The sequence below is a fragment of the Manacus candei genome, unplaced genomic scaffold (genome assembly GCF_025592945.1).
Source record: "Manacus candei isolate 608988 ecotype Guabito, Panama unplaced genomic scaffold, ASM2559294v1 h1tg000092l, whole genome shotgun sequence".
Taxonomy (NCBI): Eukaryota; Metazoa; Chordata; class Aves; order Passeriformes; family Pipridae; genus Manacus; species Manacus candei.
The window spans coordinates 106786-132673 of NW_026138140.1; the positions used below are offsets into that span (position 1 = coordinate 106786).

The 25888-nt window shown below is 44.5% G+C and overlaps 1 protein-coding gene across 13 annotated transcripts in view; it reads left to right on the plus strand.

The window, feature by feature from the left end:
• The window catches only part of SEC31A (SEC31 homolog A, COPII coat complex component), a 42146-nt gene that overhangs the window by 1512 nt on the left and 14746 nt on the right, over positions 1 to 25888 (plus strand). For all 13 annotated transcript variants that reach the window (XM_051768024.1, XM_051768025.1, XM_051768027.1 and 10 more), the window contains 18 exons: positions 349 to 472; positions 2733 to 2931; positions 4227 to 4322; positions 5616 to 5756; positions 7049 to 7191; positions 7823 to 7922; positions 9212 to 9373; positions 9564 to 9716; positions 11145 to 11378; positions 11950 to 12024; positions 13990 to 14040; positions 14822 to 14899; positions 17021 to 17096; positions 17744 to 17922; positions 19545 to 19671; positions 20654 to 20799; positions 22532 to 22705; positions 23258 to 23431. In XM_051768024.1, coding sequence (XP_051623984.1) covers positions 349 to 472; positions 2733 to 2931; positions 4227 to 4322; positions 5616 to 5756; positions 7049 to 7191; positions 7823 to 7922; positions 9212 to 9373; positions 9564 to 9716; positions 11145 to 11378; positions 11950 to 12024; positions 13990 to 14040; positions 14822 to 14899; positions 17021 to 17096; positions 17744 to 17922; positions 19545 to 19671; positions 20654 to 20799; positions 22532 to 22705; positions 23258 to 23431 — 2432 coding nt within the window. The remainder of the gene's footprint in view (positions 1 to 348; positions 473 to 2732; positions 2932 to 4226; positions 4323 to 5615; positions 5757 to 7048; positions 7192 to 7822; positions 7923 to 9211; positions 9374 to 9563; positions 9717 to 11144; positions 11379 to 11949; positions 12025 to 13989; positions 14041 to 14821; positions 14900 to 17020; positions 17097 to 17743; positions 17923 to 19544; positions 19672 to 20653; positions 20800 to 22531; positions 22706 to 23257; positions 23432 to 25888) is intronic.

Consider the following 25888-nt stretch of genomic DNA (forward strand, 5'->3'; position numbering starts at 1 on the left):
TCTGCAAGCGACAGCAAGCCATCCTCTTCCTTCTTCCAGGGGAAGGTGACAGCAATCCTAACTGCTGGTCACCTATGGCTTGTTTGTAACTTTGATCATTTTCTGTGCATCATCAGGGAGAGAGAGGTATTTGCCCAAAGCTTTTCCTGCTGATATAGGTTAAGAAACACCCAAAGGGTGAACCATGGGGAGAAGAGTTATGTAGCACTGCATCTAAATAACAGAAACCTGAACCCCGTCTTGGGGTCCTTTTTGCAAGGATGTTGCTTTTATGTCCCTCCTTGTGCTGCTTTTGCAGTCAGTGCTTTGTGCAGTGGCTTTCTCACTGCCAGTCGTGCTTCCTCGCAGGTACATCAGCTCAGCAGCTGGACGCCACCTTCAGCACAAGTGCTTCTCTAGAAATATTTGAGTTGGACTTATCAGATCCTTCACTGGATATGAAGACCTGTGCCACATTCTCCTCCTCCCACAGGTAGGCAGTGTTGTAAGGGAAAAGTGACATCTGTGAAACTGTTGTACGCGGTGTGTGTGGAAAGGTCTCTTCATGTGGTGTGTCTGCATTTGTTGAGGAGAGGAGCAGAAGTTCAGCGCTGAGAGATGAAGGCACACGAGTGCCACTGATGTTGTAGGGCAGTGAGCTTGGACTGCAAGGGGTTGCAAGCAGCTCACGCTCGGACATAAACCTAAAACATCTGACATTGGCTGGAAGGTTTGAGTGTGTGTGTGGAGTCTCTGGGATTCACAAGAGAACAGAAGAAAACGTGAAATTGTGAAAATGCAGTACTAACTTTTCCTGTTGCTCCATCCTGTTTGTATTTAGGCATTTCAGGGAGGCTCCTGTAACATAACTAAATCGAGTCATGTCATATGTATTCCCACAGCTGGGAAGCCAAGTTTGACTGTACAGCTCCACTTTAGTGCTTATTTCCTTACTGTATGCTTATCCAGAGAGACACTGTTAGCATCAGAGCATCCAGTTTCCATCTCAGCAGCGCTTGTGGCAGCTCTTTGGCAGCTGGTCCGGTGCCTACTGCTCCTTGTGGGTGAAACATCCACAGTCTCTGTTTAATGCCCTGCACTGTGGGCAAAGCTGATGTTAATGTGTCCTACTGACCTGCTCGGAGCAGGATGAAGTGTTTGATCTTTTAGAATTTCATTGCTCTACCTTGTTTTAACTATGACTGAGATTCTTCGAGGCTTGTTACTTGTTTACTGAATTTCAAAGAACCCTCCTTATAGCTGGGATGCAGCACTCCTGTGAAATTACCTTCCTTGATGAGCAACACAAGAATTTGACTTTGCCCCAGAAAATGCATTACAAAGGAGGTCTTTTCATTTAAGATAAAATAGCAGAGTATACATCAGGCTGTTTTGGTTTGCAGCAAGTGAAAATGTCCTGGTGATTAGACCCACAAAAGATAAATCCTTTCCAAGGAAAGTTTTGCACTGCTCTTGTAGAACCATGCTTTATCTTGGAAAGAGCAAAGGGCAAGAAGAAGGTAGTTGAACAGTTGACTCAGCTTTTTTGTTTCTTACTGTTTTCTACCTTCATTTTGGATTATCTGAAGTCTTGTTCAGTCTTGCTGGTGGTGCCTGGACAACCCTGTCAGTCACTCCATTTCTCGTCAACTTTCATGGTTAGGTGCAGAAGTATAAAAATCATACCCAGGGAATGAGGCTGTCTGATATCACAGACCAATTTCCTTTTGTAGCATCATTCTTTGGGGAACCCCCACTGTAATCTGAACAGTGAGAGACTCAGCACTTGGCTGTTACAGTATTTCTCACCCAGCATATGCTCTTTGTGTAGCTTCCTGCAGGATGTATTTTATCCTGCTGTAGTTGCTGTGATTAAAAGAAATTACTTGAAGACTTCCCAGAGATAACAAAGAGATTAATAATAATACAGTGAATGCTAAAGTAGCTCCTTGCCACCTTCCTGACTGTGTAGGTTTGCTTTCTGTTTGCATAAGAGCTGATGGGTAACTATGTCATTTTATTGGAAGAAATTCATTCCTTGCATGGCTAAATGCACAGGAATGCTGTTTTGCTTATGTAGCAAGTTCACTGAGATGAAGGAAATTTGGGTATTTACAGAGAGACACAGTGGTGCAGAAGTTCTTAATTTCTGGAAGTGTGTTTAGTTCCTTGTGATTTAGCCTGGAAAATAGACTGTGGTCCAAGAGATGTGTCTGTGATGTGAGCCCCTGGTGTGGCAGATGAAGTGCTTGTACATCCAAAAGCACAGATATGGGAAGGGATGTAGAATTTTTCTAGTTCCACCTTTTTTTTTTTTTTCTTCCCCTCTTATGTGAAGCTGTCGGCAAATAGCAGAAGTTTTTCTCCAGGCTGCAGCTGGATGGGTTTACAGTCCTTACTTTGAGTACTCCTATTGTTTTGCAAAGGTGAGCTCAAAATCATGTGCAGCTGGGTGCACTTACTTGTTTTTGCAGCCAGGAGATTAGAGATGTTATCAGTATCCAGGTAATTGATTGTTCCTGTTGTGACCCTGCCTCTTGTTAATGAGCAGAATGGGACATGTCTTTCTGATGGAAGGAGTTGTAAGTACAGAGACTCATCCTTAAGGAGAAATGCAGGCAGCGCTTTTCTCTGACATGCCTGCTCTGTTTGCAGCAGAGGCTTTAGCTGGGGTGAGCAAAAAGGGAATTCATCCTTCTATGGGGAGCTGGTGGTGGATGGTTGTAGACTGTGGGGTCCTCTGTGCCTTACAGGTACCACAAGCTGATCTGGGGCCCGCACAGCATGACCTCGGGGGAGAGAGTCTCTGGAGTCCTGATTGCTGGGGGTGAAAATGGAAATGTCATCCTGTACGACCCAGCCAAAATCATAGATGGAGACACCGAAGTAATAATTGCCCAGAAAGACAAGCACACGGGACCAGTAAGAGCCCTCGATGTCAACATGTTCCAGGTTGGTTTTCTGCTGTTCTTCATAACATACCATCATAGAGGAGTGGCTTTTCTTCACTTGTAACCTAAAAATGTTTCTGTTGCTTCCCCTCCCATGAAAAGCGTGAACTAAATTTAGCATTTGAGTGTCTGTTTGTATTTAGTAGGGAAATCCTGTCCTGTTACTGGCATTTCAGGATGGGGTATGAAAGCGTTTGAGGTGTCTGCTTCATTCCTTCCCTTTGTCAGTTTGCATTGCCAATTCAGGGAGTCTTTTTAGCTCAGCTTATGTGTGAAGTAGAGGTGGCCTTCTGTGGTGTCTTTAGCCAGTCTCCTTTTTTAGCTTCTGTGCACTGTGCCAGTATTGTTCTCCTCACACAGGAAGTAATTATGTGCTCTCACTCATACTTATGGAGTGACCAGATTCTGGGTATCTCCTCTGGGGATTAGGTAGGATCCATCTTCAAGACTTCTGAGTATTGTTGCGTGGAAAGAGGAGACAGCAAAACACAGCCACATGGCCTTTTTAGCAGAAGGGCTCTCAAAACCAACAAGCTTTCCCACATCACTAATGAGCATTTACTTCCCTCTAGATACAGTGTGGTTTCTCCTGGTCCCCACCAGCTGTGTGAGAACTGAGTTGAATTCGTTCCCTAAATAACACTTCTGTCCCTGCCCTCTTGCTTTCAGCAAGGCTGCCCTGTGTCCATTGTATCTGCTCTGAATTGCTCCTTTTCCCTTTCTGCCTGTTATGAAGTCAAGACTCGCTTGTCATCAGCCACAATACGTGGTCAAAGGGCACTTGGTGCCCTTGGCTCATGTCACCCTGCCTGGACTTTTGCATCCCAGGTGCAGGAGTGCCCTGGGTGGTTGCACTCACTGTGAGCAGGGTGCTGTCCACCAGAGGCACAAATGCCATGCTCTGTCTGGAGCAAAGCTCTGTGCTGGCCATGGCTGCAGCACAGCTTCCTCCTCTGCCCCTTCACACAAGTGTCACCCCTTTCCCCGTGCCCGTGTGGCTGTGCCTCTGCAGCCCCTTCCTGAGTGTTTGCTGTGCACTGGAGGAGCACTCCACAAATTTTGGTCTTAGCATGCCAGTCTAGTTTAGTGTGGGGGTGTTTTTTAATTAACTCAATCTTACCTGCAGTCTCAAAAAACCTTGCCTTTTTTCCTAAGCTGCTCTGTGTGAGCCAAAAGCTATACCCTGAGCTGACAGGGCAAGTTGACAGAGTCCTGCAGATCTGATGCCTCCCAGCAGCTAAGACTGTGAAAGCTGATGCTGAAAATACTCTTAATGTCTATTACTGTGTCTTACAGACTAATCTGGTGGCCTCTGGTGCTAATGAGTCTGAAATCTATATCTGGGACTTGAACAACTTTGCTACGCCAATGACACCAGGAGTGAAGACACAGGTACCAGATTTGTATTTATTAAATTCTGCAGAGCAGGCTAGTGAAAAATATGTAAATTGAGAGCTCATTGAAACTTACAGTTTTAAAGCCTGTCTCAAGTGGGGTGGGGGAAAGCCTTTTGGAGTCTAACTTGGGTAGTAGTTAATTGTGATTAGCCGTGAGCTACATTTCTGGTAAGGTTAGCTACAGTCCTTAAGGTCTCTCAGGTTATACTACTCTTCAAATATCCATAACCATTACATGTCTTAGTCTTCCTCTGCATGTTTCACTGCATGGATGAATTTTAAGATCATGAAGGTACATAGAGGAAAATAGGAGGAAGGTAAAAAGCAGCTACTGAGAAGTCAGATGATGAGGCAGTAGGTTTTGCAGTTGCCTTTGTGGGTCTCAGGGTGTGGTTTAGTTGCTATACTCAAGGCCAAGTGTCTCTTAAAGATGATCTGTGGGGAAAAACAACAGTCTTCTGTGCTATGGGCCTTGTGAAGGAAATAGAAGAATGGGAGGAAGTTGTTTCAATGCGTGTACGTTTTTGTAGCTGTTACAAAATTGCACAAGAAGTTTGTGGTTACTGGAAAATGGATTTCTTACTGGATGATAATTTGGAGACAACGAAGTGAGCAAACGGGATGAGAAATACTCTTCAGTTTAAAGATTTTTAATTTAAACTCTATGGGTTTGGGTACTTTGTTTAGTTCAAATTTATTAACATTTGGGAGGATGCTCACCTTAAAGATCCGTGTAAGAGATTTTTTTTTTTTATATATGTCTAATAGTAATTTTTTAGGCTGGGACATCTTTTAGTCCATATGCTTAATGATAGCTGGAAATAGTAGGGCAAAAAGGACTGGGTTAACACCGCATTTAATTCTTGGTCTGAAAAGTAAGCAATGGGGGGGGGAATAAAAAACCTCCACAGAATTCCTCCAAGCAAACTTTTTTTTTTTTTTTTTTTTTGCTAAGTCAGAAGCTGATAAACAAGACAAAAGGGCAGTTCATATACCCTGATGTACTTCCATGGAGTAATTTCTGTTCTTGAAGACAGCTGTGCTTAGTCTTGTTTCAGTAACTAATGTATAGTGTAAAGCAGAAAATAACTTTGCAAAGAACTGCCAGCAGGTTACAAACCAGGCTTTTCCGGAGTTGTACCCTACAGCTTGTGTACAAAGGAAACCAGAACACGCAATATGTGGGACGAGTCTCTGAGCAGATTTCTCATTTGTCAAGCCCTGAAACTAGCAGGGTTTGAGTCTCCAGTTTGGAAAGGTTGTGACAGGCTGTTGTTCTGTGCAACAGCCTCTTGAGGACATCAGCTGCATTGCATGGAACAGGCAAGTCCAGCACATCCTGGCATCCGCCAGCCCCAGCGGCCGCGCCACCGTGTGGGATCTCAGGAAGAACGAGCCCATCATCAAAGTCAGTGACCACAATAACCGGGTGAGTTTTCTCTCGTGCAGCTGCAGAGGTGCTGGCAGAGGTGTGCGGGTTGCTTCTTGACATGTGGGAACAGGTCACAGCACCCCTTGTTACATGACACAGATACTGGTGCCTGGCCCAGTTTTCTGTTAAAAGGCCGTGTTTATAAGGAGGAATTGTCAGCATTACAAATAAAAATAGACAGATGCAGATTAAAGTGAGACGAGGCGCTTAGATGTCGTATCAGAGTGGTGAGTTAGTTTTGAAAAAGCCTTTACTGATCTGTTTGGGGCTACCACAAAAAGATTTTTATTCACTTGGTCAGAAATGACATGTTTTACGTGCTGAAGAGATGAGGCTACAGCTGATGTGCTCTGGGTGAGCACATCTTTGTTTCACAGAGCAGGGGACCTCATGGCTTGGTGCTCAGGCAGAGAGAGCATCCTCCCTTGGCATCACATGTGGGATGAGCCCTGGCAGGACACTGAGTGATGGAGCTGGGGTCTGTGCTTATGCTGGTCTGGGTGTGAACATGGGAGCAGGCTGCAACTGAGCTGAGAGAGGGCAGGGTCTGTGGTGGACAACACCACAGAGGAGTGTAGCACTGTGAGCAGGTCACAGGAACGCTGCCTTGTGTAGCTGTAACCACCATGCCTGCTCCTTAGGCAGTGTAAATGTGAAAAAAGAACCTGTTGAACTTCTGGAGAGATCGTATAATTTTTATAATTCTGTATTGTTTTAAATGGAATGTTGCTTTAGCAAACTCTGAAAATATAGCAAGAGTTTAAAATGAAACTGAGAAAAGGGTGCTTGTGAAGTAGCTGTTTGGTCACTGCACTCTTATTTTGATAAACTTTGTAACTTGATGTTTTATGTATTTGTTGCCTAACATAACAGCAGCACAGTAGGCTGTCTTCTTCATGTGGTTGTAGTCCTCTGATACAATGTTCACATGACAATAACCTCTGCCTAATGATAGCTTTTATTAAAAATATCAATAAAACCGGTAGAGAAAAAGGTTTGTACGGTGGGCTTTACAGTTTTCTCACATTAAAACGGGGGGCTGTGGAAAAAAATCAGCACAACATCATCTCTTTGAGAGGACCTCGGGAAACTAACTGCAAGTCTCCTCACTCAGAGAAATGAGGGGAATATCCCAATCTGAATGCAGTCAGAAATAATGCCCAGAAACATGGCTGCACATCCCCTCACAATAGTGTTTTACCGTGCACATGGATGAATTTGGTCTAGTTTTCTTTTTTCCTGTAGCACTGCTTAGTTACTTGATGCTTTGGCACAATGTTGTCCTGCAGATGCACTGCTCGGGCTTGGCGTGGCACCCTGATGTTGCTACCCAGATGGTTTTGGCCTCGGAGGATGACAGGCTGCCTGTTATTCAGATGTGGGACCTGAGATTTGCCTCCTCACCGCTTCGTGTTCTAGAAAGTCACACGAGGTATGAGTCTTGTGTAACCTGCTGCTCCGTGGCTTTAGCGCTGTTGGTGACTGTGTACCATGTCCTCATGTGTGGACTTACACAGTTTCTCTGCCTCTCAGTCCCCTAAATGCCTTAAATTTGGGTAGATTTTGGAAGATTTTGTTAAATTCTTGTCCCTCCTCAATTGTGAGTGAAACTTTCTGTATTGCCCCAAACCACTGCTTGATTTAAGGAGCGAGAACAGCAGTAAGAAAACTGCTGCCAGTGTTTCTGCTGACCTGAATCTCCTGCTAATAAAAAGAAGCTGACAAACTTGATAGTCACTGACCTTACCTACAGGTTTGCACACTCTGTGTTAATGGTACAGGCAAACAAACCATTTTGTTAGACCGGTGTCCAGGTTCTCCCGTAGGACTGTTGCATTTAATTTTCAGATACAATGGCTGCATCTTTATAACTTTTCATGCACAAACTAGAAAGCATGTATTTCAACAAATAAAGTGCTGATAGCATTGGAAAGTTTCTCCTCCAGGAAGAAGTGGGCCGGTCAGGTGCTGAGCTAATGTAGAAACTCAACTCACAAATATGCTTTATTTATCACTGTTTTTCATTTATATAAAACTTCTTTTGGTTGTGACTTTTCATGCAGGGGTATATTGGCCATTGCTTGGAGTATGGCGGATCCAGAGCTGCTGCTTAGCTGTGGGAAGGATGCTAAAATCCTCTGCTCCAACCCCAACACAGGAGAGGTATTGTATGCTCAACACTTAAAAAAAAAAATAATTAAAAATCCCTGTTCAGAGGCGGCACATGCAAAGCACCTGTTGCTGTGCTTGCATTCCTAGCAATGATGCTTCTGTGACGTGTTTCTCCCTATCCTGGGTACTTGTGTTGCTATGTGTGTCTTTTGAGCTTGTTCTGGTGGTGCAGGATTCCTTCCTAGTATTGTCAATATTAATGTTTGTCCTTGCTACTTCTCTCCTCTTGAGTAGTAATGTCCCTGTTCACTATAAGAGATGGAAATGGCTCCTCTTAAACTTCTAAAAATGCTTCCTACTCTTTTGTTTTGGGCCTTTTGTGGCTGGATCTTTGTTGCAATTGCCTTTTTCCTTCTGTAAGAACTGTCATCCAGACAGGAGGCATTTTGTAGCTTACTACAGTAATGGCAGATCAGTAAGAGCCACCCTACTGCATTGCCACACACCTTTCTGGGCCTGGGGATACCTTTCAAAGGGGATGCAATTCTGCTTTTCAGCCATCTAGAGTGTTTGTCCCTAGACTATGACAACTGCTTCAGGCATGCTGGAGGGCTCCTTGCCTGCAGTGGACAGTAATCCTGGAGTAGAAGTGAGAAGTGTTTCTAAAATTCAAACATTGACCCAAAAGTGCAAAAGTTCTAGGGTGGTAAATGAGTTATCTGAGCTGGATCTTGTGCTGTTACGAAGGTTTTACGTGTAGATGAATCATATTAAGTGTTTTTATTAAAAATAAAAAACATTTTCCTGGGAGAAAATTTTGCTGTCGGCATTTAGCATTTTGTTCTTTGAGCTTCTCCTAGTTTATGGTTAAATGTCTGCTGTAAAAGGAAGGGGCTTGCCTGTTCCAAGACACAAGCTCTCTGTCCAGAATGCAAGTGTTACCTTTTCCAATTTTCCTGTGAAAACATTTACTTTAGAGCCTGAACATCTCTCTGTGTAGTGTGTGGGGATACCTAAATTAGCTCTGAATAACCCAGAATGGATGTCAGCAGCTCACAGCTTATGGTGGGGGACAGCACAAACATACCCCCCACCTGCATAATTTGTCCTGTGTGGATTAAACAGAAGATTTAATGGGAGAAGGGAATGAAGCAGTGGTATGTGATAATCAGCTGTTTGGGGGTTGTCAGGGTTTGCCCACTGTTAGTGTGAGTGGTGATGTGGAGGCTGCCGGGGAGCAAGAAGAGCAGACAAGTCTCAGGGCAGGCAGGGGAATTGTTGCTATTGGACATGGTGCTCCATAAAAGCTCTGATTTGTTGGACTTGGTTTTGCTGCCCAGGTGCTGTACGAGCTGCCCACGAACACACAGTGGTGCTTTGATATCCAGTGGTGTCCCAGGAACCCTGCTGTCCTGTCTGCGGCCTCCTTCGACGGGCGGATCAGCGTTTACTCCATCATGGGAGGCAGCACGGATGGCTTGAGGCAGAAGCAAGTTGACCAGGTGTTAAAAAATGTTTGGCTAAGAATAGGGACAGAGAGGGAGGGGGAACAAAACATGGGCTCGTGGGAAGTCTGCAGTGACTGTCTGCAGCCCTGATTTGCAGGAGCACCAATTCGGTGCAAAGAGACACTTATGTTTATTTTAATGGAGAAATGTCTCATCTGTTTTTCCCCTTTTTGTGCTATCAAAGCTTTCATCGTCCTTTGGGAACCTTGATCCCTTTGGTACAGGACAGCCCCTCCCACCCCTGCAGCTGCCCCAGCAGGCTGCCCCACAGAGTGTTGTTCTGCCTTTGAAGAAACCACCCAAATGGATCCGGCGGCCCATGGGAGCATCATTCTCTGTAAGGATGAGACGAGGCTGGGTGTGGTTGGCCAGGCAGGGAGGGAGATAGAGGTGACACCTGCTAAACACTGTGGGAAGAGGGAAGTTCAGTGTTGTGCTCCACCTTGGGAGAGCTTCCCCTGTTTGTCATTGTGGTCGGAGATGCTCGGGGCAGCTTCCAGATGGGGCACTTGGGACAGCAAGCCAGCCTGACAAAAATGCTTGGGAAAAAGAAACGTTGCCAACAGACATTTGTTTGTTTCTGATTTGGCATTAGTGCTTCGCTTTTATGTGCAGTGCTTGCTTTGGAGTAAACAAATATACATTGGGAGGTGGAATGAGATCAAACTGGGCAAGTATCTGAGATTTGAGTGCAGTTCGAAGGTACTGTGTGAGTCAATATGCTGGGGAATACTTGGGTCAGCTTTGATCAAAGTAGCAGGAGTTGCTGTAGCAGCACATGGCTCGGTTCCTCCATGGCTGGTTGATTTGCAGAGGAGCCAGGTGAGGGGATGGGAAGGCCCTGATTTTTTGTGAGAGCGGAATCATCTGCTCTTTGGTTCCACCTTTGGCTTATTTTCTAAACCCACAGGTAATTTCTTCTGGAGATTTTAGTCTATTCACTTGAAATGGATTTCTTTGCTGAAATACTTCTGAATTTTCAGCATCATATGTCTACTTATTCACGATCTGGTGCACAAATCAAATGCAATTTTCTCCTGTCAAAGAGAAGCGATGTTGTCTAGTCACTGTCTGATGTGTCATTTTATAGTGGTGTTTATTCCCTTATTCATCCTGGTTTTCCAGAAGCCAATTGTCAGTTTTTTTCCTGGCTAGGCTTTTGTTTTTTGTAATGCGTATTTTGTCCATTATTGGACTGGCCTGTGTAAATTCACTTTGAGCTATAGAATGAAACAATATTATAAGCCCCTCCTAGTTTTTTTCCTATGCTGATTTTACCTCTCCAAATTGTCTCACAACTTGCTGCCCATGTCTCAGTAGGCTTTTAACTGGTAAACAGCCTGGCAAGAGCAGGGCAGACATCAGGCTTGAGCATTTATTTAATGATACGTGGGTTTCTTTGGTGTCATGGGATACTCCATTTGTGCTGGGCACTGTATAGACCCACAGCTCTAGTTCTCTGTTGCTGGTCAGTCTTTTGCCTGAAAGAAAATAGGCACAGGAATAGCTGTGCTCATAAATCCTAAATCTCATAAATGTTCACCTACTTATCCAGCAAGCTCCTTACGTGCATAGAAATATGGGGTGATGGGGGGGAAAAAAAAATCAGTGAGTTGATGTCAGGAGTGTTCAGTTATTGGATGATAAGCATATATGTTTTATATAAAAATCACGTGCATACATTTGTGTATGCTCATACTCTTTCATATGTGTTCCCCTGTATACTTGTATTTTTCACATGCTGCACTGTGTGCTTCAATTCCAGTTTGGAGGCAAGCTGGTTACATTTGAGAATGCCAAGTCTCAGCAGCAGCCAGGCATGGAGCAGCAGCAGCAACACCATGTCTACGTGAGCCAGGTTGTCACAGAGAAGGAGTTCCTGGCCCGCTCCAAACAGCTGCAGGAGGCTGTGCAGTCCGAGGGCTTTGTCAGCTACTGCCAGAAGAAGATCGATATGGCCCTGGCTGACTTTGAGAAGAACGTGTGGGCCTTCCTAAAGGTAACGGGATAACAGCCGTTCAGGAATTCCCTAGTGACTTGGAAAGCTGCTGTGGAAGTGGTTCCTTCTGCACATCGTGGTGTTTTAGCAGAAGAGATGCTGGGAATGAAAAGGTGTAGGCTGGGGGAATAGCACCCATAAGCCATGTCACTGGAGCTGGCCCACCAGGAGAGGGAGGGTCCCCAGGGCCAGGGGGTTTGTGAGGAATCATGGCAGAAGCAAAGGCTTGAGTAAAGGTATCCTGTGGTTTTTGGCATCCCCCATCAGTACATATCTACAGGGAGCTAGTGAGAAGGAATAAAGCTTTGGCATAGCTATAGATGGGCTTTTCACTGCTCACTATGAGCATTTAGAGGTTTCCAAGTGAACCAGATAAGCATCAACCAGATTGAAGCCTTGCCCACCTGCCCAGGTGCCCAAGTCACTGAAGACTTCTGCAGTTCTCTTTATTACATTCAGTCTACTCAGCCACTAGCTCTGACTGGGCAATTTGTGCCAGTCAAGTAAAAAGCCCTTGAGGGAGAAAATGAAGAATTGTGAATCGCAATATATTCTTTAACTTTTTTTAAAGGTGAACTTTGAAGAAGATTCACGTGCTAAATACCTTGAGCTCTTGGGATACAGGAAGGATGATCTAAGGAAGAAGGTAAATAGGCCTGGAAGTTGTGCTTGTGTTAAAAGCTTTACTTATGAATGTATCTGCAGAACACAGCCTAAAATCTCGACAATGCCACGTATGGTTGAGTATTCATGGAAATGTCAAAGCAGGCAACAGACTTCAGAGGCATGTCTGCATCTGACTGTCCAATGCTGATCTGAAATTCTCACCCATCAAGAAGCTTTGATATTTATTCGTTCAATCTGGTCATGTAACTGTGGTACTTGACATCCTTCTACTGTAACATCATGGAATATGATCTGGTTTTAAGCTTTCTGGTTGAAGAACATGGAAGCAATTTGCAGGGTATCATTAACTACCTTGGAAAACCTGGGATAGTCCTTCTTTTTTTACAAAAATTTGGATTACCAGGAAGCAACTTGCACATCTTTAAAGATGTTTCTTCCCAGTTGTAGGGAGATACAGTGTTACAGGGAGATACCTGCTGTGCCTTTGGGCTTCTGTTGCTTTCAGTGCTCTGTCTAGTATTTCTTCAGTTCTGTTTCAGTGGATTTGAATGTTTGATTCATTTTCATTGTATCAATCTAATGTTTTACTTTCAAGGATTGGTCCCATTGAAGTGTCATTATGCTTATACAAATTAAATGTCCTTTAGGGCAAACTTAATATGGTTACAGGGGGGAAAAAAGTCATGTTTTTGCTAACAATCTGTCCCCAGCTTCAAAAGTTTTGTGCATGACTTCAAGGCAAGCACATCAAGGGAAATCCTGCTTTTGAAAAGCAGATCTCAGTTAGAAAATCTAGTTGAAATTTAGTAATGGTCTTGCAGATTTGCCTCATGAGACTAGAGTCTACTGCTGCTGTTGCTCTGGGCTTGATATGCCCTGTGCATGGGGAGAAGCTGAGAAAATGGGCTTAGCTGAACTGAGTGGCCTGAAATGCTGGGCCTACCCCATGATTTCAGTATTTGAGAAACAGATGACAGGAGCTCAAAGGCCACGCTTTTATGTAGCTGTTTCTCAACAGAGCATTCCACATTGAAGTTGAATCCATGTTTTTTAGTGTCAAGAAACAACACAGGACAGCTCATCTGTAAATTTGTGATAACCAGATGATGATAAACTCAGTAACACAACTGGTTTTTCGTATTATTGGTAGCATAAGGAAAGTAAAAGGGAGTCACGGATTTCAGCTTCTTGGAATAAGCTGTTAAGAGTATGGGGGGGATTGTCTTCTTTAAACCTGTGATTCTCATGCAAACCAAGTACTGGATTTCTCATTTTTATTGTAATCCAGTGATTAAAAAAGAAAAAAACTGTCTCCAGCAATTTGAGCTCAACTTTTTGCACAAACCAGCATCCAAGGGTAAAATAAAGCCTACAGTACCAAAAGCAGTAGATAACATTAGCAGCAATAGGAAACCCAGGCTCCCTGAAGCTGAACTAATATATAAACTCAATAAATTATAAATTGGTGGTTTTGAGGGCCCTAGTTGAATCTGGAGTCATGGTTTGCTTTGCGAAGCAGTAAAAGCTTTTTTTTCCGAGGTATAAAAACTCTTTTATAATGTGGAAAATTCTAGCCCTCAGCCATGTGCTTGAAACCACAGTTTCCTGATAGGCTCCCTGCTCCACAAGGATTGTCACTGCTTCATTTTTCCCTGACCAGAACAGACTGAAGCTTTTGTCCTTCATGTTCTGATACTCCTTTTATTACTGTGGTTTCCAGCAGCTCTAGTGAGGTTTGAGGCCCTTGAGTTAACAGTTAAAAGTTTAAAAGCATAGAGCAGCTATTGTTTCCATCAGAGCTTGGGGTGCTGGGGTATTAGCAGTAAATCCATCACCTGGAAAAGGAAATGGCTTTAGTTTCATGTTAACTGTTCTGCAGGAAGCATAGTAGCTACATGTTCCACTTTTGCAATCTGAGAAATCAGTGAGAGGTCTGCCTCTCTAAAATAAAAGGGTACTCACTTAAATCTTCGTTCTTTTCTAGATTACATCTGCTCTGAATAAAGAAGGTCTTGTAGATAGTGTTTTGGGAGAGGTAAGCAAACACGTGTATAACTCTGTGATTAGTTTTACAATGCTGTGGTAATGTGCAAAGTAAGAATAATTTTTCTTTTGGCCTGATACTTGTCCCAGAGTAAGTCACAAATAATCCAGCATGTGGCAAGTTCCTACATTCAGTAGGATGAAGGTACTTATTTAAAAAAACAAGTACTTTTTTCTTCTCGAGTGTTCCCCCTTTCTCCAGTGAAGGGCTCTCAGTCACAGGGTTTAATTCAGGGTCTCATTGGTGTCCCTCCACCTTTCCTTTTTGCTGCCTGTGTCTTGCCCACTGTGACACTTCGTGCTGCCTGTGAGGTAGGGCAGAGTCTTGCTGCCTGACAGCTGATTTCAAGAGCACCTTCACCAGGCTTTTAAAAAAGCAAGACTGGGAGTGTGGTCCCATAACACTTCCTACAAGAATAACTACAGTTCAGGCATTGCCTCTTGCAATTGCAGTGGCCTGAGTCTGCAAGAGGAGTGCATTGCTTTTGTGCAGTAGACAGTTCAGATATCTGTAGTTGCCTAACGGAGAAGAAAGATTTTGTTGCATGTTTTCAGGCATCTAAGATGAAACCAGCACAAGGTGCTGTGTAATGACAAAGGAAACAGGGCCTCTGCTATGTTTATGATAGCCAAGCATATATGGCCCCTGCATTTCTGTGATCTGCAGTCTGGTTCTAACTGTTGTTGGTGGGAAGCTGGCTATACTATGCAGTGCAAAATATTTCTTCCTCTTTTGCTGGCTTTTTTTTCATGGCATCTTCTCTCTGCTGAAGGCTCCTGCAGAATCTGAAGAATCTGTGCCAAATGAGGGGGATGAAGGCCGAGCTACAGAGGAGCAGTTCTTGGGAGAGGTATCTGTTGCCTTCTAGACTAACCCTGCTGACCTCCCTATATTTACTTTGTTATCATTAAGAGCATTTTATTTTGTTGGCTTTTCCTAGTGCCGAGGATATACAGAAATACAAAAAGTTACTTAAAACAATAAAAGCAGCCTCTTGTTAAGTTGCTCAAGATTTTTCTCATCAGCTTCAGACATCATGTGAATAGATTTTGGTGGCACTGAAGTACAAGCTTGTTTTATAAGAATCCAATTGGCACCACACTCGAGGACTTTATTCTGCCATCGTTTTTGCTCTGACATTTCCCTAACACAAATTATCTGCCACCAGAACCCTAATGCTTTTTTTTTTTTTTTTCCCCCTTGCTTTCTGCATTGCCTTCTTTCCTCCCTCTGGTTGATTATTACCAGGCAGTCAGCTTATTACTGCCCTGTTTCAGGGTATAACTCTTTGCAGAGATGAAGCTGTGCTACTGGAGGAGAGATAGAACATTCATTCTCTGCATTGCTCCCACCAAAGTCACAGTGCCATCCATCCCCTGGGCCCTGAGCAGGGAGTGTCAAGGCTCTGGCAGCCAGCTGCCTTAGGAGTGTCTGTTGCAGCACTTCAGACAGATTTATCACAGGCAGGTTGGGATCAACCATGCCTGCTCTTGGGATCCTACAGCTACTGTTCATTTTTGTGCATTTGAATAGCACTGTTTTCAGCCCTATGTTTTAAATATGGGGATGGGTGTATAATTAGCACTGAGGACCAACCTCTGCCTTGTGAAGTCAGTGGTACTGAAAATACTGTATTACTGTGTGAACAGGCCAACTTCATTGGCCCCCATTCCCTCAGTCACCCTTTTGGGTTAGAATTCGAGCTGTTAGCCCAAAACTAGCTGTGTTCCCTGTGCTTGTCTGCAGTGAAGATGAGGACAGTAGTTTAAGGCTCATGCAGGCTGCAGTGGTGCACTTGACTCCATATAACAAACAGCCTCTTAAGGACACTAAAACTAGAGTGCTCTCCTTAGGTTAGGTGCTGGATTGCTTGTTAATTCTTTAGGCACTGCAGTGGCAGACATGTATCTGACTGTATAAGGATTTTGCTGTATGCAGTCCTGAAGATATTAGATGTCTCATTACAAATGTTTGCTCTAAGAGAGAATTCACAGCCAAATGTGACCCCAGCCTTCCAGCATGGATGGTAAATATTTGTGAGACGGGCCTGGAGCCATCAGGGTGGGCTGTCACATCCATAAAGTAACTGGAAGAGCACATTATTCCTGTGATAGTCACAACATGCTCTCAGCTGATACCAAACACTTATCATGTGTTATCTGACAGCAAAATAGTTTTCCAGATGCTGCCTCCTTTCATGAGTCAAACATGAAGGTTGTTTCTGACTTTCCTCCCCATCCAAATGCCTGGTTTTGGTTGGCTGTGTGCTTCATCCTCTGAAGTGCAATTTCACTGATCAGCTCACAAGCAGGGTGTTCTCAGCAGACTCATGAACTCCCCCTGCATGTACTAAAGCAACTTCTGCACTCTTCTTAAGCTGTGCTGTGAAAAGAGGTAATGGAGAGAGAATTCCCTCTTGGTGTTATTTTTTTTATTATTGAAAGGTTTTGTTTGAAATCCCAACTGCACAAAATGGTCTCTATCTTAAATCCTGGGGAAGTTTTGTAGAAAAAAGCAGCTTCTGTCCACTGAGCCACTCCTGTACTGAGTGCAAAGTTCTTAAGTCTGGTCTATGCTGGACTTCAGTGTTGAAAATTAAGCATGTGTTCACATCTAATTTACTTAATTTGACTAGGATACATGCCTAGTGCAGAGTATTTCAAGGACAAGCTGAAAGTCTAAGTAGAGCAATGTGGAACCTAGGTAGTGTTATGGTAGACTGTTCTTGGTAGGGGTTGAAGTTGAAAGAAGAGGGAAGGGAGAGGTTTCTGACTTTGTGGTAGTGGCTGTTGTTTTGCTTGGAGGGGATTGTGTGTATATGGGCATGGTTGTGTGTGTGCAAGTTAATGTTCTGTGAGGCAACTGCTAGTCTGAAGGTCTAACTTGTAATGCAAGAACCATATTTTTTTAAATGTGTGTATATTCCAAGTGTTTACATAATGTCACAAATTCTCCTTTTCCTTTCTCTTAGACACCGAAGGACCATAAACAAGAAACTGAGGGTTTGGGATCTGCAAAGACGACATTTAACATTTCTGTTAGTGGAGGTAAAAAAAAAAACACCTTGATATTGATTTCATTTTATGTGCTGATATTTATAAGTGCTGATGTTAATACTGGTGTTCCAGTGAGAAGGCCGTTTCTGCACAGAAATTGTGAAGGATCGTAATGACTTACCTCTAACCGCACTTGTTTCGCAGCAATCTCAAGGGACTTGAAAATAACTTCTTTAAGGAAGGAAGGGAAGTGTACAGCACTTGTGTGCCCCATTGCTGAAAAGCAGCTGCTCTGGGTGATTTCTGCTATAAAGGAAGACATGCTTGATGAGGCATGAAGTGCTAGCAGAAACTCCCAGGGGATCTTGAGTGACGCAGAAGCCACTGACCCCTGTCTAGTTTGACTCTTTCTGGCACTGTATGCAGGGTTGTTGTTTCAGAGGCCATTTAGACCTCTGGCATCTTGCTCTGCCGCAAGGTAAGTGATGCTTGACAGTGCCCCCCGTGACGTGGCTGTGGCCATGTGTGTTTGAGGCTGGCGATGAACTGGAGCATCCCTGTGAGTTCCGCCTGGAAGCAGACTGGTTTGCAGGCGGCCTCGTGCTGTGTTGTACAGTCGAAATCGGAGCCGCTGTTGCTTCTTTAAGTGACTTCTGTACCACCATTTGAACGTGCATCCCCCCCCCCTCTCGCTGCAGATGTGGACGGTTTGATCACGCAGGCTCTGCTGACGGGCGACTTCGGGAGCGCGGTGGATCTCTGCCTGCACGACAACCGCATGGCTGACGCCATCATCCTGGCCATCGCGGGCGGGCAAGAGCTGCTCTCCAGGACACAGCAAAAGTACTTTGCTAAGATGCAGAGCAAAATTACCAGGGTGTGTTTTTTCACTTCAGAACTAACGTGCTTCGTGTGCCTTCGGCAACTCCCCTTTTTCACCTTAAAAGTTTCCTTGCCGTTTTTTAGGTTTATTTCCGGGAGAAGTTAATAAGTATTCAAATCATCTCTAAGATCCGTTGCTCTTTTTTAATGCATTGATAAGAAGGGAAGTCTTGCACGCTACCTGGATATAAGTACACAAGAGTATTCTTTATCTCCTCTCTGGTGTCTGAGTTGCATATACACTAATAGGTTCTCACCAACAGATAAGTATCTTAATCAGGGCACATTTCAGTTTGTTATTTTGTCACATTTTTTATGAGTCACACATGACCCATGCTCAGGGCCAGGCAGCATTACGTAGATTTGTGCCTGTGGTCAGTCTTAACAGATTTTGCTGATGCTTCATTTGACTGCCTGCACAGAAAAGAGCAAAGTGTGCCCCGGGTAGATCAATCACCCTTTGTCTAGGAGACAGCATGTTATGGCCAACTGGTTATTGTTATTTTCAGCTTTTTGCACGGCTAGGGATTGCTGATGCTGCTCATTCAAGTTTTTCTTCTTTATTACTGGCATGAGAAAGTAGCAACAGGAAGATGAAACAGGAGAAGTGGCTTTAAAAGAACACAGAAAACTGCTCTGCTAATGCTGGACAAATGAAAAGAGGAAAATCTCAAGTATTAAGACTCTGCAGGATTTCTTCCCTTACCCCCAGCTACTCCCTCTGGTCTAATCAGAGAAAGGAGAATTTGTAGTGTGTGAGAAATTTCTTCTTCTTCACTGTAGTTAATCCTTTGGGGAAAGAATTGGAGAGCTGACCAGTTATCTGTACCTGTGCTAACAAGCAAGTGTTGACCTTGTAGTTAGGATCTTACATTTGTTGTTCAGGTGTGGGGTTTTTTTCTGGTCCCAAACTGCACACTTATTCCTTGTTCAGAAGTTTCTGAACTTGAAATCTTGGTATGACAAGGGCTTTGTTCACTGAAGAGCAGTTCAACTGCCAAGTCTGTCTTTTGTCCCAAGTAAAATAGCTGGAGGCAGAGTTTGAGAAGAAAGAAACTGGAATTTTTTTTTCTGAGGGCTTGTGGACAGACAGCCTGTGTGTGGGTGAAGGGTAGGGATACTACAGCCAGCTCAGGTTGATATTGCTGCCACTTTGCTGCTTCCTTTACACAGCCTTTTCAACTTGGCCTCAGGTCAGCCTCAGGCCAAGAGCTTAAAGCCGAATGAAACCATTTGACAAACAAAATCCATACCCCTTCCTGAGCATTGTGTAGAAGACTTACAGCTAAATACTTAGTATGTTATCTTTCTCTGCAAAAACTGCTGAAACTCATTTTCAGCAATCACAGCTTGTGGAGATTTGTGTATTCTTTTTCTTGCACGTTTTGTAGCAAGAATAATTGTCCTGTTTGTTATCTGAGCTCATTTTGATTTTTCACTGTATTCCTTTTGAAGTAAAATGTATTGTAGTGCAGCTGTTCAACTGCAGTGCAGTATTTATTGTGACCCTGGATAGAGTGGGGGTGAGTGCACTTGAACAGATACAAATCATACTGTAGGTTATACAAAGGAAATCCTACCAAGATGTTAACTGTGGTCTCTCTCCTTCTGGTCTAGCTCATCACTGCAGTGGTAACGAAGAACTGGAAAGAGATTGTGCAGTCTTGTGATCTGCAGAACTGGAGAGAGGCTTTGGCTGCTGTGCTCACTTATGCCAGGCCAGATGAATTTGCAGCCCTTTGTGGTAAGCACACTTTACAGGCTGGATGTCATTTATTCTACTTACAGCAAAACTACGCTTTGCCAGCGTTGTTTTCCTTCCCCTGTACTGCTGTAATGCCTCTCTAGCTTCTTTCATGGGTCATATAGTTCCTAAGTCCTGTTGCAGAGGAGGAGAGGAACCTCTGGGGTGCAATTTTACCAGTGCATTCCCTAACTTTCTGGGCACAGAACTCAGAGCCTTGTGAGCAGCTGTGTCCCAGTATTGCCTGTGTAGCACACAGCTGCTGGTCTTGTACCACTGGGGGTGTTGATGTGACGGGTGTCTCAACCAAGGGACCAGTCTTGGGGTGTTTGTGCATGGGGTACAAGTAGAAATGTTTCATGGAAGCACTTCACTCTTCTTTCCCAAGATCAGTTTTGACTGCTGGAAGGAGTCCTCTTTCCCAGGCAGTGAGCATGCCTGCCCTTGTGTGCTGTGTGGCAGACAGCTGGCTGGGTTTAACCCACAGGGAGGTTATATTACCAGTAGCTGTGAGCCTGACAGCCCTGTGTCCCTCAGCCACAGTGTCTGGGGAGATGTATGACTGCCTTGAGCAAGCATCAGCCCAGAGCAGTACCATGGCTTTGCTCACAGTTCCTTGGCTGGTTGCACACTCGGGTCACACTCCTGAAATGAGGGACTGCACAAGTTGGGTGGTGGAGGGGAGAATTGAACCCTGGCCTCTTGTCCTTTATCATGTCAGCAGATGGACTGTCCCCTCTGCTGTGACTCACATTTGCAGCCATTTGACAGGTTCTTGCTGCCATGACTGCCTCTGAAGTGCCCTGGACTCCCATGAGATAATCTGTGCTAGACACCAGAGTGTGTCCTTACCAGCAGAGCCCAGAGGCAATATCCCTTCTCACTGAGACATGACAGCCATTGTAGGCTTCCTCAGCTTCAGCAGCAATGGGGAGGGATCACCGAAGTGATTCACCAGCACCTCTGTTCGTATTCCATCTAGATCTCCTGGGCAGCAGGCTGGAAAATGAAGGGGACAGCGTTCTGCAGACACAAGCTTGTCTCTGTTACATTTGTGCTGGCAACGTGGATAAACTCGTTGCCTGTTGGACCAAAGTTCAGGATGGAAGCAGCCCCTTGTCCCTTCAGGTTGGTAATTATTTCAAGAAAGGTGTTGGAAGTAACACACTGCAATCATTTGGCACTTAAATCGAATGATCTAGTGTAGAACTTTGCTGTCTGATAGCTGGATGTACATCAGGATGCAAGCCTTTTCCTTCTGGAATGGCATAGCACATAAATATGATACTGGAAAATGCACAATTGTGAAGCACAGTGGCCCTTATGCTTGCCCTGGACTTTGGGTAGTTGTGCTACAGCACTTCTTGTGTTAAAGGGTAGAGCTTGAGTGTTTTGGTAAAGAAGAGTTTTGGAATGCTTGCATCTTCAGCAGCTGGGGAATACTTGGACACTTCTACTTTTGGATGTTCAGGAGAAGAAATCTAAAGCATTAGAGTTAAATCTAGACAGAAAGCTGTAGGAAGATTCTCTTTGGTGTTTTCTCCAGGAGTTTGCACACACAAGGCTTGATTTCCAGTAGTGAAATGTATTGCATATAGCAAATATCTTGGGGCAATAGGAGTAGAATGAAACAATTGTGGAATCATTTATTTTATACTACAATCTTAGTTTCTTCCATCTGTTCGGGGCCTTTGAAGGACCAGTTTTAGAAAGTACTTAAAGTAACATTACTTGGCAGTGCTGTGAATCTCGTGTAGTTAATTGAAAGAACTGGAGTGTATGAGTTTTGCTTTGCATCATTAACTCTCTCCAGTTTTGAATTATCAAAATTACTTGATTTTGAGGGCTTTATATACAGATTTACCTTCAGTTTGAATTTGCATTTTGATTGCATGGCTTTGCTCTCTTGGACACTAAAATTGAAAAATATTATTGGAGTTATAATTAGGCTACTTGTTTACTCTGATGTGGAATTCATAGAAAACTCACAGAAGCTGTTGATTATCTTGATTTATTTGTAGGGTTTTTTTTTTCCTTTTTTGAAGTGCTGATTTGTTGAGAAAATCGAAAATGTTTTATTGAGGAGTCAGAAAACAATCCTTAGTATTGATGTATGGTTGAAACTTTGTGTGTGGTACACTCAATAAATCTGCCGTAAGATTTTAAAAAAGGATTGAATTTTAATATTGTCAAATTAATATTTGTAGTATCTCTCAATATAAATGTAGTGAGAGTAAGAAAATCATGAGAAAACTGACCAGAAAACATTCCTGTAATTTAGGACTGGAAGGAAACCCAACCAAGACCAGCTCTGGTGTTCGGGGATGTGCAAGGAAGGCAAGATATGGAGTATTTTTGCTATAGCAACCAGAAAGCAATGGACAACTCTCCCAAGGGAGATCCTTTTAAGATGGTTAAGAACTGACTTACTAAAACACCATAAACAAATGTGCAGCAGCACAGCACTATTGTTGGTGACAGGCATGATGTTTCCTGTTTGCTCTCGTGCTGTCACCAGATAATTTTATGAAAGCATACTCTTATTGGGCATGCTCAGTGCTGATAGGACCCTGAAATCCTTTTTAATAAAACCAGTTCTTTTGGCTTTGAACTCTACTGGCTATGCTGTTAGAAGCTACTTGGTTGGTGTTCTGTTATCTCACATGGTGGGAAGGCTGTGCCTTGGTGCAGCTGTGGCTGTCTGGGAAACCTGCACTGGGCTTGGGCTTCTCACTGGGTGAGAGGGGTTTTCCAAGGCTGCCCTGAGGAACAGCCCTCCATGACAGTCATTAACCTGTCACTAGTTAGCCATTCACTTTGCTGTTCTCACTCGTGCATGGTTTTTTTCCTGATCTTTCAGGACTTAATAGAGAAAGTCGTAATCCTGCGCAAAGCCGTGCAGCTCACCCAGGCTGTGGACCCTAATGCTGTGGGGGCCCTTTTGGCCGATAAGATGAGCCAGTATGCCAACCTCCTGGCTGCTCAGGGAAGCCTGGCTGCAGCTCTGACCTTCCTCCCTGAGAACACCAACCAGGTATGGGGCCTTCGGGCTCTTCGCTCTCTCCCTCTGTGTGAACAGGTACACTTTGAGCAAAGGTCTCTGCACGGTGCAGTCAGCCATCAGGACTGCCATTTGACATGCTCCTCAAGATGTGACAGGCTGTTTCCCCTCTCCCTGTGTTGACCTTGCTGAGCTGACAGAAATGCACAGCCACCTTCTGCTCCCTCTTCGTTTCACACCTTTGTCCTTGCAGCCAGTGACTGCCAGAGGGTGTCCCTCCAGCAAGCCAGACACGGTGAATGAAATGTGTGCCTTGACACTTGGTTGTTTTCTTTTGACTTCTCGTTTTCCATCAGCTGACGTTTGTAGACAGGGTGGTTTGGGAAGGAGGCAGGCACATGTAAGGCAGTCCCAATGCCCCATGTCTCATGCATGGTCATGATCGTGCCTCAGTCCAATCTAACAAAGCAGAGTGGGCTTTTGAGAGCTCATCAGACAGAGGGTGGCCAGTCAGCCTCTTGGTGTGATGCACTGGGTGACAGGCAGTGCAGTTAACCTCCCTTCACTGTCCTGCTCTGATTGCAGCCAAACATCGTGCAGCTGCGGGACAGGCTTTGCAGAGCCCAGGGGGAGCTCCCGGTGGGACAGGACGGCCTCAAGGGACCATATGAGAGAGAGCCCGTGCCCAAAGGACGAGCTGGCCCTGTGGCTGGACGGATGCAAACACCCCAGGCTCCAGCCCAGCAGTATTACCAGCAGGTAAATGGGTTTTGACGGTAAGGGAGGGACATTGGTGCTTGAATTCTTGAGAGTGATGGATATAATAATTCTTCTCCTTTCTCTTGATCTGAGGCTGTATGCCATATACCTCCCGAGAGCTTTATGGTAAAGGTCACTGGGGCTTCCTTTCAGTCAATACAGATACCTAGATACCTCCTTTATTCCTTATCTGGAAGCATCCATTAAACACCTTGTCAAGCAGTCTGCTGCTGAAGATTTGGTGTTTTCCCCCTTTGTTTGAAGGTGTGGTTCAATGCCAAGAATAACTGCATGGGAGGAGAGCACTGCAGGAGTTCTGTGCTTCCTCTCATAGTCCCTGATGTCCCATCCCTGCAGGCCATGGGGCTTGCTCATGCTGCTCACCAGACTCTTCTGGGGCTGATTGCTCCCACCCCCAGCCCTGATGTTGACTGCAGAAGCTGCTGAGCAGTGGCAGTAGCAAACTGATGACATGTTTCAGCAACTGTGGGTACAGTTTGCTGTGCAAACACCTTCTCAGATGGGTGTAAGGGGGCACAGGCAGGTGAGGAAGCAGGTGGTTTAACTTCCTGGACTGAGGGTGAGCTGTACTAGAAGAAAGACCTGGTTAAGTATGAGACTAATAAGGGAGCTGTGCAGGAAGGAAGAGGATGAATGGGGGAGGCAAATTCCCTGATTCTATCTCTAACCTGAGGACAACAGCACAACAGAACTCACTGGCCATCACTGCAGTGTGGTGTGTTGAGCAGCCCTGGCTGTGTGCATGCTTGGAGGGCATTGCCAAGACTCTAATCCCTCAGTAGAGCACTGCAGCTCCCCTGGCCTCCTCTGCACAGGGGCTCTGGGCTGAGCTTTTCTGAGAGCAGAGCTGTGTGGGGGCTGTGAGTGTTCTCCTTATGCGGAGGAGTCTGGCACAAGCAGTGGTGTCTCTGTGCTGCACTCAAGCATTGCTTGCCAGAAAAATGAGGCAGGAAGGAAAAAGGGCTGAAAGGTTGAGGGGGGAATTGGGAGTTCTTGATGTCAACAACGTGTGCCTCTGCCTTCTTTCCAGGGTGTTAGCAAGGTAGATTTCAGAAGGGACAAAGCCTTCATCCAAGATTACCTTGCTAACACCATTGCATATGATTTTAAATGCATCATCATCAATAATCAACTCTACTGTTCTGTCTGTGTCTTTGGCCTCCCTCCTTGTAACCAATGAGTTGCCTTGAGAAGTGATTCTGTGTGATTCCCGTTTGGCTGTGGGGAATAGCAGCTTTCCTCTACATGGCAAGATCTTAGCAATGCTTTTTCTTTAAACCAGAGTTTTCTCTTTCTCCTACTGTTTCAGGAATGTCTCAAACTATTATTTCAGCAAGCCCTGCTCAAAAATAAAAGGCTGGGTTTATCACAACTCCTTGAGCACACTGTGAGTTATCCCCGTGTTCTTGGCTTTTCAGGAAGTCCATGCTCATCAGGGGCTTGAAGAGGACAGGTATCATGTCAGAAAGGTGCCCAGCAGTGTGCTGATGAACCAGAATGGAGAAAAATTACACACTTGAGTCTCAGGATACTTACTTTGACTTCCTTTTAAGAAAGTGTGTACAAAGGACTTGCTCAAGCTTAAGGCAGCCTTTGTTTAATTGCTGTCCCAAACAGGAACATGTACTTAAAACTTGGATTCCTTTCAGCATAGGTTTTTTTTAAGCCTCTTTTTCATCTAGATAAACCAGGCATGAAAGGAAGTGAAAAAGTCTTTTAGGTTACTTCAATGATGAATTATGCAGACACTAACAGTGGTTGTTGTACAACTGACTGCACCATTAGCCTAGCACTGTGTGGAGTTAGAGACACATAGCCTGAAGCCAGCTGAGCCAGCCAGGAGTGCAGGGTCACAGCTTTCCCTCTGCCCGTGCTCACATGGGGTGTTGAACTCCTGAACCCTGGCCATGTGTCCCACTGTTGGGCAGCACACCCACTCCTTGCTCAGGGATGTCACAGGCATAGGAGGTTTATGGCTTCTGTCCCATCAGAAAGGTAGAAGTGGTCATATGGAATTGAAGGGCTTTGAAGTGGCAAAGAAGGAAGACAGAGGAAAGGAGCTATGGGAGACTGGCTGGGAAGCAATTACCATTAAGATGTGTATCTGTGCATGTGCAAGAGCTGAATAACAGATTTTAACCTTTTACAATTCATCTTGAGCTCAATTTAAACAGAATTCTTTTGTGTGAGGCAGTATGTTTGAATTTAACATGGAACTTGGGACTTGCAGCTCTGATTAGTGATGCTTGGGGTCATGGACTAATGGCGGGGGGGCTTCTGCCATAGGAAAATGTAATGAAAGAGGGAGACCTGGCTCACTGGCACATATAACACTGCACTTGCTCCACAGCCAATTGTAGCTGCAACTCCACTGTGCTTCATTTTCGCTCTGCAATTCACTTTGGCTCCAGTGCACAGTGATTTTGTCTGTCTTGA